Genomic DNA, 15,281 nt, shown 5'->3' with positions numbered 1-15,281 from the left:
GAGGGACCGATTCTTTTTTTTTTTTTCCTGGAACCTGCCCACCTCTCTTGTGGCTGGGGGGGCGAGCTGCTGGCAGCCCCTGAGCTGTAGGGGGGCCCCTGTGTTTCCCTCTATGGCGGCACCAACCTTTGGTGCTGCCACCATGAAGGGAAGCACTGGGGTCCCCCACATCTTAGGGGCTGTGTGACACACCAGCAGCTCGCCAAGCCTGATTTTCCTCGAGCATGCCCGGGCTTCCAGCACCCCATGCACCGTCCCCACCGCCTTCTCCAGACAGGGCCCTTGTACACGTGAGAAATATTGCTGTAATGTGGTATGTAGCAAACTAAAATACATGGGATATGTTTTAGTTTGTTATGTAAAAAAGCCATTTAATAGAAATACACTGCTGAACTTCTACACTGTTACAATATTTAATTGTAACTTGCTGCCGAATGTGTACACTGTTATGCAATTAATCCATTAAAAAGGACAATTAAACCACTAAAAGGGGCAATTTCCTCATGTGTACAAAGACCCTTAGTCACAAGTACAAGGGCCCTCTAATTGTATGACTATAAACAAGTCACAAGGTCAGACTTTTGTCAAAATATGTATTTATATTAATAAGCCCCTGTTTACACATGGACACCTTTATGTAGCTGTTTTGATTCCACTAAAGTATTTGGTCAAAGGATAACTAAAAATCCTGTATTTGAAGAAATACTTTTGCACTGAAAATGTAATCACAAACGTTTTGCAGGTTTCAGCTATCTGTAAATATATCGATAAAACACTGTGTTCACTTGATACCTATATGTATAGTAGTGTTTCATTTTAATCACGGATTTGGGGGGGGTTTAAATCAGAGATTTGCAATTTTTAAACAGAGAAAACCAGGATCCTTGGATATTAGGAAGCACTTTCTCACTAGGAAGGTAATAAAACAGTGGAGCAGGTTACCCAGAGAGTTTGTGGAATCTCCTTCCTTGGAGGTTTTTAAAACTCAGCTCGACAGAGCCTTGGCTGGGATGATCTAGTTGCTTTGAGCAGGGGGTTGGACTAGATGTGACTTCTTGAGGTCCCTTCCAATCTTCATTTTCTATGATTTTATGATTGTAATTGCTCTGAGAAAGGAGTCTTTGCTCTAATAGCATTTTCCCTGGTTTGTGTCATTTTAAGGTAGGGCCCAGATGGTAATTCAGCATTATTTGCACTTAATTTCATTTCCTTCATTCAGATGTGAAGGATTCAAAGCACAGACATCTTAATACATCAGGGAACTACCTATCATATATACACCTGACAGACCTTACAGCTCCTTTACCAACGATTAGGGGTGTGCATAGTGGGCCCTATTCGATTCAGATTCAGCCTGAATCGGGGACAGTGATTCGGTTCGTTGATTTGGATCACTGTCCCTGATTCAATTTGCCCGAATCCGAATCTGAAGATTTGATGCTGATTTGGAGAACCAGCGATTCACACAGATTTAAATGTTTTTTCTACATACCTCGAGGCTCATGAATGCTGCAATGGTGGGGCAGATGGCGCGTCCCACAGGAGCTCGGGGGCCCCCCCATGCACTCAGCGGTGACCCCAGAAGTGGACTGGAAATACTTCCAGTCCACTTCTGGGTCCACTGGGGGGGGGCATAGGGGGCTCCCTCTGTGGCCCCTCAGCCCAGCGATTGGCCACAGGGGGATCCTGGGAGGTGCGGGTGTTGGGAGGGGATGGCTGTGTGCTCTCCAGTGGACTCGGAAGTGGACTGGAAGTGTTTCTGGTCCACTTCTGGGTCTGCAGCTGAGTGCGCTGGGGAGCCCCCCACACTCCTGTGGGACACTCCATCTGCCCCACCACCGCAGCATTCACGAGCCGCCTGCTACCTTGAGGTATGTAGAAAAAACATTTAAAGCTGTCTCCATGTCCGAATCGACGAATCTTCTTGAATCTCTCCCAATTGATTTGGAGAGATTAGATGGTCCTCTGATTCGATTCAGATTCAGAGATTCAGCCACCAAATCGGGCTGAATCTCTGCCAAATCAAATCAGGGACCGAAGGTTTGCACAGACCTACCAATGATTGCTTTAATATATGAATATGCATTAAAAAGTGTGTAGTAAAAGCCCTTTAATTTAGGAATGTATTGATTAAGGGCTCTAAATACCTGTGACAATGAGCCATATTCCCACTAAGGTCCCTTTATAATACTCTGGTAATGGGATGGCCCTTTACTGTGGGCACATTTTTTAGTTTGTGCCTGAGCAATTTCTGCGATTGCAGGAGGATACAGTACTGTATCTTTTAGTTTCTGTCCAAGAGCCCTCTGCGCTTCCAGAACGGTGTGAAGCGGCATTAATGTGAATGGGGAGCTGACCCTATCGGAGTAACTATTGTATATGACTATGACTATATGAATAGAGCTGATGATTAAGAAGAATTTCCTCTTCTTTTCAGCCAAATTGACTTATTTCAAGTTGCGCTTTTTCAGTGTGTAGGTGTAGCTCTCTCTTTATCATGCTTCCCTTCCCACTGCTTTCAGTGACTTCTGCAAAGCAAACACATTCAGTCCCTTTGCACCAACACAGATTCCTTTGCTGCTCTGATATGATTTATTTATTATGTCTTATTACAGCGATGCCTGGGAACCCGAACCACACACTAAGACCCTCCCATACTAGGTTCTGTATAAACAGAACAAAAAGAAGGTCTTTGCTCCGAAGACCTTTCAAGAGAGCAGGCGACTGATGGCTTTTATGCATATCGAATCAGGGGTTTTTTTTGTTAACGCAGGCAGATCCACACAGTCAAGGACAAGGCCTTACCATTTACTGCTCAGAAATGGTTTTCATTAACCATGTCTCTCATCCTCTCTGACTCACTGCTTACAGGGATTCTCTTGTGCAAGAGGAGTGAAATATCTCGTGCAATTGTTCCCAGGTCACAGGAGGGGGTTCTGTTGTTCTGGTTTCTGAAACAATTTCTTTCTGGTAATTGGTTTCTGTCTCTGGGATTTTTTTTCAATCTCCTCATCTTCCCTTCTTTGCCCTCTTTCCTTCCTGATCTCTTCTTATTTTTACACAGTCATTTGTTAATTTATTTGTTTTCAAGGAAGGCCTGACTATTTGTGACTTTGCTTTCTTCTCCATTCTCCTACTTGCTTCTAAAAGTACGTTTGAGCTTCTAAAACTAATACACTCCAAGCTGCTTTCTGGAGGGTTTGCATGCTCGTGCAAGGAAGAAAAATCCAGACTATGGCCTCTGGCGTGTATTTGTGCTGTCCCCATTGCTGTGGCATTTGGGTACCACAGCATAATCTGAGTTCCAGTCTATATTTAAATCACCTTTCCAGTCTGCTCATCACTTTCCCAGTGTGCTTGCAGAAAATGTAAACGATGGATATCCGTCATTGCTAACTGCTTCTTACAGGGTCGTTAAAGATGACTGGAAACACTGCCTAGATCCTCACACAGTGTGGAGGCAAAAAAGGTCAGACATTGAATGCACCGTGTATTGGCTGTAAAATCTTTGACCAACGCTGAACAAAGTCTCTTCCTTTACACACTGTCATGCCTGGGAAGTCTGCAGCCATAGAAGGAGTATTATAACCAGATGTGGGCAACCAAGGCATGAGCCCCTGTGCTGAATCTGAGGGTGCATAGGAATGGTGATAGCCACCATTGCTAGCCTGGCCACTGCGGCTTGGCCCCAGCCCCAGCCCTTTCTGTGGCCCAGGGCACAGGGGCTGGTTATTACACCTCTGTGTAGCAGAGACCACAAGTGATGCTGTTTTATGCAGCTGTTGAACTTTGTGATGGCTATGGCTAAGAAAGAGTAAGAGAAGCTATTGCAGAGTGGGAGATGAACTCTGTCTGCTCACATTACATCCTTTCACAGAGTGAGGCAGGTTGGGGGTACCGGTGGGGAAACTGTGATGATGTTCAACCCACTGAACCTGAAGCAAGGTTCAAATCACTTCCATCACATCCGTCTCTCTCTGTCTCTCTCTCACATCCACATATGCACACACAGATATGTGCGTGTGCGTGCGCACGTGCGCGCACACACACACACACACACATTTGTTCTGCCCCTTTGGCAGACTTAAAGCAGAAAACCACAATGCTGATTCAGATGTCTGCCGACCTCCCCTGCAGGAACTGGGTTTCTCTCCTTGCATTCAGCTGATTCCCCCCTCACAAGACAACAACTATCCTTCATTTTCTACTCCCCTCATGTTTCAGAGTATAGAGTTTTCCTTATTTTTTTGTTTAAAGATGCTTGGGGTTTTTAGCAGACAACCCTCTATCCTGATGTATGCTCTGTGCTGGAGACAGATCCTTTCCTCAGCCCTATAGGACATTTTCTAAAGATGCAAATCACATTTTTAAACTGGATTTATCTGATGGGAAGATGCTTCCCACATACATTACAGCCTTGTTATAACACTCCCATGGGACTGCAGGAAGAGTTAATTAACAGGGGGTGCATGCTATTCGTTGTTGTAGAATAATCATGAAAAAAATGTTGTTGGGATTATTAAAAGTGGGCAGTTCTTGGAAGCAAGGTTTGTTATGATGAGGTGGTATCATGCTTCCTTCTGTGTCCAGCTCAGAGATAGCAAGTAGATCTAAGGATGTACTGTAGGTTATACATTTTGATAGAGACACTTTTGTGATGTATGTATAAGAATAAGCCAGAACTCCTCAGAAAATCAAGCTTTTGACTAGAAGTCTCCAATTATCTTCCAGTTCCTTCTCCTCCCTCTCACATATCCTAATGGAAAATAGAGACGTCAGCTGTATGGTTCCTTTTGAGCGTTCATGGTGCTGAATAGACAGTCTGAGAGGACATCCCTGTACACGAGGGGGCATTTTTTGGTTAACAATTCCAAAAAAAGATTTTGTATGATTCATGTCAGACACGGGCATGTTGGAATAATTTATAACAGAGACTGTAAAGGTTCACAATGAAAACTGGTGTAATTTGATGCATGAATGAAAGAGGAATTGTTGCACTGGATGATGAATGACTCAAATTTTCCTACCCAGAATCTACAGAAATCCCAGACTTGCGTATTGCAGCAGTTGTAGAGGGAAACTGTCAGAATTAAATAGGACAGGAAAAAGGACCTAAATATTACGATTTGAGAGAAACTCTGGGAAGGGAGACCCAAAATACTTTTCATCATTAATGTAGTTTCTTTGCTTGTTGCATGTAACACAACTTAATGAAATGAAGTCAACGAGTTTAAATTATTTGGGCTAGATTTGCAGTTGTTTCAAATTGATAGAGGTGCAGTGACATCGATGGCATTCTGCTTATTTGCAAAGGTTGAGCATCTGGTTGTGCTTTTTATAGATTTAATTTGTTTTCCAATTCCCTTGCGTGCACACCAGACAATTGTCTTTGGGCTTCTAATAAAAAGCGAGATGTTTGAGGACAGATGCAAGTTTTAATGAAAAACAAATCACATCATTTTGCTTTCTCTGAATTTAAAGCAAATGGTGAAAACATTTCTATTTGTATTAGATTTTCAAATAAGGGAAGAACAAAGCATCATCTTGTAGTTAAGTTTTGGGCCTGGGATTAAGCAGGTCTGGGTTCAATTCCCAACTCTGCTTGTGGTGGGACAGATTTGCTTGCCAGTCAAGAAGGGATTAAATAATACCTCTGGCATGTTTTGTTTGTGTTTTTCAACAAATTAGAAACATTTAGGCTTAAATTGAAGTTATACAGGCATTTTTTTTGGTTGAAATAAGGAACGGAGGTGTAACTGCTCAGATCCGTGCCCTGGGCCGTGGTAGAGCATGGCAAACCAGAAGTTTGCTGCTGTGGAGGGAAGATGTCACCTCCTTTTTTTTCGGCTGACATGGGTCAAGCAGCCATTTGAACACTGATTTTTGGGGTGACCTCTGCCCTCACAGCAGCAAACCTTTGGCTGCTACTCCTGAACTGTGCACTGCCATTGCCCAGGGTACCACGTGCTACCGTTGCTGCTGCCACTGCTACTTTGCCTTCTTTGTTGCTGAAGCTGGAGCTGCTGCAGGGAAGGTGCATGTGTATGTGCGTGCGTGTGCATGCGTGTGTGTGTGTGTGCATGTGCACGCAAAAGTGTGGGAAATGTGGGGGTGAGGGGGGATCTCCTCCCATCCCCCCTTAGGCAGTGCCTGGGGCTCATGTCCCACTCACCCTGAAGCAGGCTGGCACCTTTATGAAAACATAGGTCTCTGAATGAGTTAGTCTCTAAGGTGCCTTCTGCCTGAATTCAGATCAACACAGCTAGGTACCTCTCCCTGCTGATAAGTAATGTCGTCTAAGAGAAGCTGCTTAATCTCACTGAGAGTGGTTGGAAAATAAGGCTAATTTTCCTAATTTTCCCTATATTGTTTGTAAATTCTTCATGTGTCTTGCCATGCAGTGCCAGACTAGCTGGCACAGGGGGGCACTGGGCACCCACTGGAGCCCTGAGGAGCAAATGGAAGCCCAAGCCCGAGAATTAAAGTAAGGCCAGGCTTTTAGACGTGGATGCAGTTTAAGTATCCCCAGTGAAAGAGAAAAACGTGTAACTATGAAGTAACAGATGTGATTAATAAATGCAGCCTTCAATTTGGCCCTTTTTTTACAAGAAAGTGTGAGAGAGGAGTACTCGTGCCGGAAGGTGCTCGAGCCAGGCTGCGCTTCACATGCTGTAGTGCATTTAATGCTCTTGGCGATGCATCACTTGCACTGATTCCAGGCCTGGCCGTTTAAACACCACTGCAGCGCTGTCTGTGACATGCTCACATGTGGTCCCCCTAGCCTTGTCAAAGCTGACATCTGATTTGGGTTTTAACAAGTCAGAGGTTAGCCTGATAAAGATTGCAGGTCGGGTGGGGGGGATATCAGCTTAACAACCCTTTAACACTGAATGTGACCAGCGGGATGAATTATCTAGTGAGAGCTCAGATTAAGAACTGTGAAATAAAACTCTCCAGCAGGGAGGGTTTGTGGGGAGGTTTTGATGGTCATTAATGCAAAAGGTAAGTCACCCAAAGCTCTTAGGGGCAGTGAGACTCCGCCAGGTCTTCAGCCGTAAAATGATGACAACAGCAAGGAAAAAGCCCCTTACAACCTGCCCAAATTCAGGCTTAAAACCCTGATTCTAAGAGCACAGTGGAACGGATAGCAAACGCCTTTGACGTGCTTTCACTTTCGGTGAAAGTGGTCTGCTCCCGTAGTGTCCCATAGCTATGAACAGACATGGTATTTGTCTTGGCAGAAAGCCTTTTTTTCTCAGGATTGTATAGAGGTATATGTCCACAGTCCTGCTTCAAGTCCCTCTGAAGTATGCTGCAGACATTTCCTCAGCCTGATGAAGGGTTTTGTACCCAAAAGCTTGCAAAGAAGAATTTTTTCAACAATTTTAGTTGGTCTAATAAAAGATTCACCCAAAGAACCTTGTCTGCCTATGTCCTTAGACCAACACGGCTACAACCCATATCCCTGGATAAAATAACATGCTAACACTTTTTCTCAAGACATCACGTATGTCTGTACAGTGTCTGTGGCTCGTTCAGGAGACAAGACTGAGAGGCTGTGTGCTCGCACTCACCACTGATTGGCAAAGGAGTAGTGATGCAACTTGGAAGGGCAACGTGTGTCAGGCTAGGGACAGAAGTTACACATAAACTGGTTTAAGTGATCAGAAACTGGTTTAAGCCTATAACAGATGCTCAGTACACATAAACCTGTTTCAAATGGCTGAAACTGGTTTAAGATAAACCTGGTTGAATGTAGTATCAGACTTAACTGATTTGGGTCAAACCAGTTTATGAAACTTGTCTCAGTCCCCTTCCCAGTTTAAGTTAAATCATAGTTCCCCAGCATCCCAGCATGCTTTCCAGCCCTGGGCTGGGCTGTGCTGTCAGCAGAGTATGGTTGGGGGGCAGGGGGTGAAAGCAGGGACTGCCCCCCCCAGGTGGTGTCTGGGGCCGGGGAGGGGGCTTAAACCCACCTTCCCCCAAGTACAGAGCTGCCCTGCCCTACTAAATTTAGTGAAACTTATTGCTGGCTGTGACTGTGGACTACAAATCCTAGAGTCACCTAGAAACAGGAAGAGGAAGTAATGAGCAACCTTGCAGAGTCCTGCTGCTGTAAGTCTGGACTGCAAATCCCAGAGACCTTGGTGGCAGCAGAAAGAAGAAATGAACACACAGCCAGAAAGGTGTACTCTAGCGCCCCCCAGCTTCTGGCCTGAGCCACTGCAGGCATGTGCCTGCATTTCCTGAATCAAAGGTAACTGTTCACTTATGTTTCAATTTAATCTGTGCAGTTTAGACTAACCTGAAAAGACTGAATTGATTTAGCCTCAAGCTTTTTTGGCTGTCTGTACCTAGCCTCCACGTTGCTTCTATTTTAATCTGGGTCAAACCCCAGAACAATCAGTTCTGGTTCAAATGAGATGCCCTATTTACAGCCATTGGCACTTTAATGTAGACAGAGGTTTGCTCAGCCAATTTGGTGTAAGAGAGTTCTGCTTGATTATCCCTTGTGACTGGTTCTACCCTTTGCTGTAATACTTGCTCTTTGCCATGTACGGGAACTTGAAAAAGCTTGCAGTATTGGCTTAACTCTGCTTGTTGGTAGTTGACTTCAGTGGCAGCAGAATTAGGCCAATACTTTTTGCACTGAGCAGTCCTGTCCTGTACTTTAAGTGCCCAATGCCACATTACTGGACAAATGTTTAACAAAATGCACTGATTGCACAGAACCAAAGCGAAAAAAGGCATTCCCCTGTGTTTGCGTGCTCCATCTAAAATACCACACGTGTTCTTGTCCTCCCAAAGGCAGAATCCCAGGAAATGTCAATTTGACCTAATTCTGTGAAAACACATTGGCTTTTCTCCTCCCGTTACAGAAGTGAAAAAAGCAATTTGCACATCTAGCCTGCTATTAGCACGTTGAGACGAGGGATTCAGAAGCCTTGAAGGAGCTGGGGTTTGGGTTCTGCTGGCAAAGCTCAGTGACCTGGATTCTGAATTTTGAATGCGTGTGCACAGCAATGATGACTTTGTGCTATAAGAACAGCCCAGCATTGTATAATAATGGTCAGCTTGCTGCAAAGCCAATACAGTGCTTCCACATCTCTCTCACTGTGAAGCTAATATTATATTTTCTGGATGGGACAGCACCCATTTTATGTATTTTTGCACACACAGGCTGAGCACTCATATGATGGGAGCGAGGCTTCTGAATTTGTATCACTTCACAAAGAGTAAGCATATGCCACTTTGCAGAGGACCTGAATATTTGACCGTTGCACTTTCAGCTTGTTGACACTTGAAAGTTAATGTAGATCAAGATACCACGGTAATTTGTAAGAAAACAGCTATTAAAAACCAAGTGGATTATGCTGAAGGGGAGCAAAGCACCCTTATTTTGGAATAAGCGTGTCTACATAGGGAGGTATTCAGGAATGGCTAGACCTAGCTTATTAAAGCACTTAGTGTAGGAGGCTCCCAGTTTGCATCTCCAGTGTTCTGGCCAACATGGTACTGTCACTCTTGCGGTTAGTCAGGGCTGGTATAGTCAGGGCTGGTGATCCATTTGGTTGGTTTGTTTGAATCTGAATGATTTGAAATGACCTACTCAACACTCACCTTTCTGGCCTTTATTTATGTAAATCTGTGCTTATTGGAATAGCTTCACACATCTCCTTGTCATGGATGCCCAATAATTTTTCTGTTAAGACAAACTAACAATATTATGTTGAGGGTGCATAAAACCAATTACATTAGCAGTAATGGCCGCACATTCTGTCACATGGACGAGTCCAGAACAGTCCTGCCTGGTAAGTATGGGATTCTTAGGTAGTTTGGGATCTCCAGGAGCTGCTGGTGGTTTGGTAAAAATTATTTCATTGAATCAGGGTCAGAAATAGTGGTTCTAATATTTCCACTCTAGAGTTGAATGTCATTTGGGAAATTAACTTGAAGTGTCAGCCCTGGGACTTCCCAATTATTCTGTATGCATCAGGGCGCACAAGCTAGCACGTGCCTTTTTAGTCTTGGGCCCAAGTGTAAAAGTCTAAAGACACCAGGATGTGATTTCTAATGTCAAATGTCATGAAGTAGACACTGATTTATGAGAGCTGCAACCTCATCTGTCACTCAGCTGTCTCAGAGATGTGCTACTGACATCTTCAATGTTAGTTTAACAGGGGAATAAGATGCTTAGATTATGACACTTTGCCAGTTAGCTGAATGACTGTCTTATCACAAATCTTTTGAAGTAAGCAAAAGAGCTGCTTCTCTTTGGAGGGCTTGGTGCCTCTCTTACGTTTTGGGGTTCAGGTATAAAGCAGCTAATTGGCATGGTGACAGATTAAGAATTCAGGCAACTTTAATTTCAGTATTGGCCTTTCCGTACAAGAGCTGATAACTTCTTCGTCTGTTGTTTCTGTGGGCCTCTGAGTCATTTCTGCTTAAACTAGTAACAAGGGAAAACAATTTTACCCATTCTGTAATCGTAGAAAACTCTTTCAAGGAAATAGTTCTCCAACTTTATACAGTCAGTTAGTCATTTACTCTTCTTGTTTGCACTGGTGTAAATCTGCAATGATTCCACTGAATCCATAAGAATGGCTGTAGACTCATAGGGCGAGAGCCTATTCCATTTATTAGGCACGTAAGTGGAATTAGGCGCCAAAATACAGTTCTGTTCCACCTTACTCAACTGTCTGAGAAACTCTAAATGCAAAAGATGGGTAGGTCCTCCTCCTCCTTGCTGCATTTTTTGTGACTCAATCTTAAAACAATGACCTTACAAAAGTAGATGCATTCATGGGTCTTATCACTGCTGGTGGTGGTTTGGTAAAAATGATTTTTAACATCATTGAACAGAATCACATTTAGGTGTCTAAGTCTACTTAGATGCCTAATAGGTGGACTAGAATGTGGCCCATGGAGGTACAAATGAGAACAAAATTGGACTTGCTGTCCAAAATCCTGGCACTTTTGATGACAATGGGTATGTTTTTCAGAACTGGATGAGGGCTCAGATGACTTTAAATCAGGGGAGTCAAAGATACAATCCATGGGCTGGATCCAGCTCAGAGCCCTGTCAACTGGCCTGCATTGCTGCCTGTGGGACTTAGAGTGGATCCATATGCTGCATGTGGTATACACTGGACTGGCGCCATGCTCTGAATGCGATGCACAGGGCTAGGGGTGGATGTGCTTTGCATGTGGGGTGTGGGGCTTGTCTGAGCAGGCTGCACAAAGCTGGTCCAATATGCCCCCTCAGTGGTGGCCCTAGGGTTGTTGGGGCCCTGGGCAAGAGAGTCATTTGGGGCCCCTTAGAGGCTTAATGTTGATGACCTGTGTTGTGTGCAAGTCAGACATTTTTGATTTCAATTTCACTTTGCTCTATCCATGAAACTGCAGTGAAAGTATCTCGATACAATATTGATAATACAAATATTCAGTGTCGTTGCAAAATTTTGGGGCCCCCTAAAGTGTGGGGCTCCAGGCAGTTGGCCAGTTTGCCCTCCCCTAAGGCCACTACTGGCTCACTGCATGGAGGACCCATGCAGAGCTGATCTGAGATGCCCTCTGCCTGAGGCACTTGTGCTGGGCTGGTGCCATGCACTGGATCTGGCATGCAGGGCTAATCTTTGAGCCCAGTCCAGTCTGTGAACTGGTCTGGAGCCACTCACTTGTCCCTATGGGCAGGACACAAAGGTGGAGCCGAGAGATCGTAGCTTGTGACATCTCATTCCTACAAGTATGCATTACAAAGGGAGACATCTTCAGTACTGCGTGGAAGAGATTGGTCACGTATCTCGCAGTAACAGTAATGGGAACTGCCTGGCTAATTCTTCATACTCCCGCTGAGGTGGTGGGGCCAAGCCAGCGTCGGGGGGCAATGGAAGGTTGTCCATCCTGCCTAGGAACAATACCATGTAGAAAGACTAGATGTTCCCCGTGAACTCCTGCGTAGGGCTTATGTTAGACTGACTGGTTTTATGGGATGCATGACAAAGGGAGAGCAAAGCAGAATTGCTGCCTTCCAGATGTTTCACTTGGAACCTCTGGCCCTTGTTGGATCAAAACTCCCCTGAGGAAACTTGTGGGATTCAGTATGAAAATGCTGACATGCAGCCCTGTTCTTTTGTCGTACACAGCATGCGAATAAAATGTCGTCTTTGATTTCAGAAAAAAGAAATGTTGCCCTCTGGCTTTTGTTTTCCGTGGCTCTCCCCCATCAGTCATGACTCTTTTATTGCTTTAGTGCTAACATTCAATCCCTCTTAGGGTTCATATTCCCTTTTTCTGCCTCTTGATTAGCAATTAAGAGAGTATTGTGCAATGACTACAGTATAGCTATGCTCCTTTCTCCTCTGTCGCTCTGTTCTTGCTTTTAAAAATCGCTTAAAATTTTGAGAGGTGTCTTGTATTTTCTGATGCTTGGTCCTACTTGTGTGCTAAATACAAAATATCACACTCGAGCTCTTTGGTTTTAAAAGTCATCTGTAAAAAATCCAAAATGACAAATAACCCATTTTCACCTTAGATCTTGAGAGCAGTCGCAGACCTACTTTGGTAAAATAGTACATGGTATAGGCCATTTACCTCTAATGTTTTTGCAGATTCAAAACTTATCTGGATGAGGAGGATGGTCTAACAGGCCAAATGTTTTCAGCCACACCAAATAAGCGTGCTTAAGGGATCTTTTTGTTTAAAGGATCAGCAATAAACATCTTATTTATTTTGGCCTTTAAAAATCACAGTTTGAGGGAAAAAATCTGAAAACTTGCTAAGACAAACAAGGGAATTTACACTTCCCTTAGTGATATTGGTCTGGTTTTGATTAACATAGTCCACGATATTAGGCTGAAGACAGTAGAGTATACAGCAAAGGTTTTTAATGACTGGGAAATCACCTAATCCCTCCCCAGCAGCATGTCTCCTGAAAACACCCAACCAAATACTGTAACAACAAAATAACAGAAATCAACCCGCTAATCAAAAAACAAATAAAAGAAATCCCCCAAGCAGTGTTCTCCCTCCTTCTCCTCAAAAAAAAAGAGATGCAAAGACTCTGTGATGTCTGCTGGGGATCTTGCTGTTCATTTTACCTGAAAGGCACTCACTGACGAGCAGGAAGATCCTAAAGCTTTATTGTTCACCTCCATTCTGGCCATGTGCCATTTTCCCAGTTGATAGGGTAGATTTAGTGGCTCATCCACTGGCCTAGGTTGCAGGTCACTTGGGTATTCCCGGCTCTGCCAACAGCTTGCTTTTGTGAGCCACTTGTGTTTTCTATGCCTCTGTTTCCTTGCCTGTAAAATGGGGTAATGGTTCCTTCCTTGTTAATGCTTTCAGAGGTCTGTAGCGGAAAAGTACTTTGTAGGAAGTGTGAATTGTTATCACAAATCCCTTTTTACCCCTAGAAAACAAACCCACTTTATTTGTGACTTCATTTATTTTGATGAGGAAGGGGAGTTCCTGATTTTTACCTGATCTCTTCCCTACAACCTCATAATCCAGTTGCCTCTTATTTGTACTGTGATTTATTATTGATCCGCAGTGTCTCCAGTTGTTGCCTCTTCCTGATGGAGGCTTAGCGGTCTTGAAACATTCATGTCAGTGTCCAAGTGCTACGATGTGTTGATTGTAGCCTGCCTTAGAGGGGCATTCTTGTGAAAATACAGATGTGGATAGGGGGGTACTCAGTAATGTATATCCTTTTCCCTTTCAGAGTGTCAGGCGGCTACAGCTCTCCAGCTCATGACCAAACGATGCCATGGGAAAAGGAGTTGCAGTGTGTATGCCAGCACCTATGAATTCGGCGACCCTTGTTACCCAGGTGTGCGCAAGCATCTCAATGTCATCTACACCTGTGGTAAGCTACACTAAAAGCTACCGATATAACGTTCCCTTGGGAGTATGTAAATGCTACGTTCCCAGTAGGATGGACTACACCTCCAGTGTATGCAACTCCCTTGTCTAGTGGGCACGGGAAAGGTAGATTAATCTGAGGTTTGCCAGCTTCTGTGCATTGGTGAGTGGTTTACTACTAAGTCTCCTTACTCAGCAGAATGATATGTAAAGAACAATTTATAGAGAACATTTTTCTTTAATTCATCCCACACGTTCTCACCCCTTCAAGATTTGGTAACGCAGTAACTTGGGGGTAGAGATGCTGGAGTTTATATTTGTTCGTCACAAGGTTTTGATCTTGAACAGTGTCTCTGCTCTTTTGTTCTCAGTTTCTGTTAGTGTAAACAGAGAATTAGAAATGAACTAATCTGCTGTCATGGGGTTAATATAAGATGCCCATGCATCATCTGGCAGACTGTGGGGCATTTGGTGTCTGTTTAATGTCATTTAGAAGAAATGTGTCCCAAGTCAGTACCGTGTGTCATGGCCTCCGGTCATGCTTCTACTTAACCAGGCATCATGGATGTAGAACGGAGCAGCGAGCGTTCCTCTCCAGGGCTCTGTGATCTCAGGAGGGCTGCAATTTGTCTTTTCCAGTGACAGCATTTCATTGATTCCTAACATTTGAGCATGATTTGGTTTGGGGAGGATTTGCCTCAGAAGTTTGTTGATCCGTCAGTTGCTTCATTTGTCTGTAGGGGACTTTTTTTTTTTAAACGAGAGCAGAAGCAGCATGGATATTAAGGCAAAGCTCAGCAAATTTTCTAGTTGGAAAGTGTTGGGTGACCGTAGCTGTCTATGCTGCATCTTTGGTGGGTCTTATGGAGCGTCGTCAGCGGCAGTCCCTTGGAGTCGAGGATGATGTCCGTCAGCTTTGATGGGTCTGCTGGTCCTCCCAGTTGATCCCTTGGGGGCACAGGCAGGGGCAGGGGTGAATGGGGCCCCGGCTGGGCCAGGTGGTGGGACAATCAGAGCGTGGGAGGCTCATCCAGGGGTGCAGGGGTGGGGTCAGACCCCTGCCACTGTGTGCATCCCAGCAGAGGCCCAGGGGGCATGTGCCCCCCTGGTCTGTGCGCGGTGCGGAGGCAGCTGCTGCTGCATACTGCACTTTGCATGCCTCTGCAGCTGCCCTGGGAGCAGCGCAACACCATGTGTGTCCTACCGCCGGGCTCTGCCGTGCCTCTGCCTGCCCTGCGGTGGGATGCACACATCATCAAACTGCTCCAGAGGGCAGCGGCAGCTGCAGAGGCGCGCAAAGCCAGGGCCCTACTCACCCCAGACGCTGCCCCTGCCTATGCCATGGTCCTTCCCTCACTGCCGGGGTCTTGAACTGCCCCCCATGGCCCTTTCCCCTCCCCCACCCCTTCTCTAACATA

The 15,281-nt window shown here is 44.8% G+C and overlaps 1 protein-coding gene across 1 annotated transcript in view; it reads left to right on the top strand.

Moving 5' to 3' along the window:
- LOC109300087 (protein eva-1 homolog C-like) overlaps positions 1-15,281 on the top strand; it is a gene marked incomplete at its 5' end in the record, with an annotated part of 311,854 nt that overhangs the window by 90,859 nt on the left and 205,714 nt on the right. The window contains one exon of the mRNA XM_019520695.1: positions 13,724-13,867. Coding sequence (XP_019376240.1) covers positions 13,724-13,867 — 144 coding nt within the window. The remainder of the gene's footprint in view (positions 1-13,723; positions 13,868-15,281) is intronic.

The sequence above is a fragment of the Gavialis gangeticus genome, unplaced genomic scaffold, assembly GCF_001723915.1.
Source record: "Gavialis gangeticus isolate Ggan-Ray unplaced genomic scaffold, GavGan_comp1, whole genome shotgun sequence".
In the NCBI taxonomy this organism is placed as follows: Eukaryota; Metazoa; Chordata; order Crocodylia; family Gavialidae; genus Gavialis; species Gavialis gangeticus.
The sequence above is the reverse complement of the archived record's forward strand: the minus strand, read 5'-3'. Positions and strand labels throughout refer to the sequence as shown.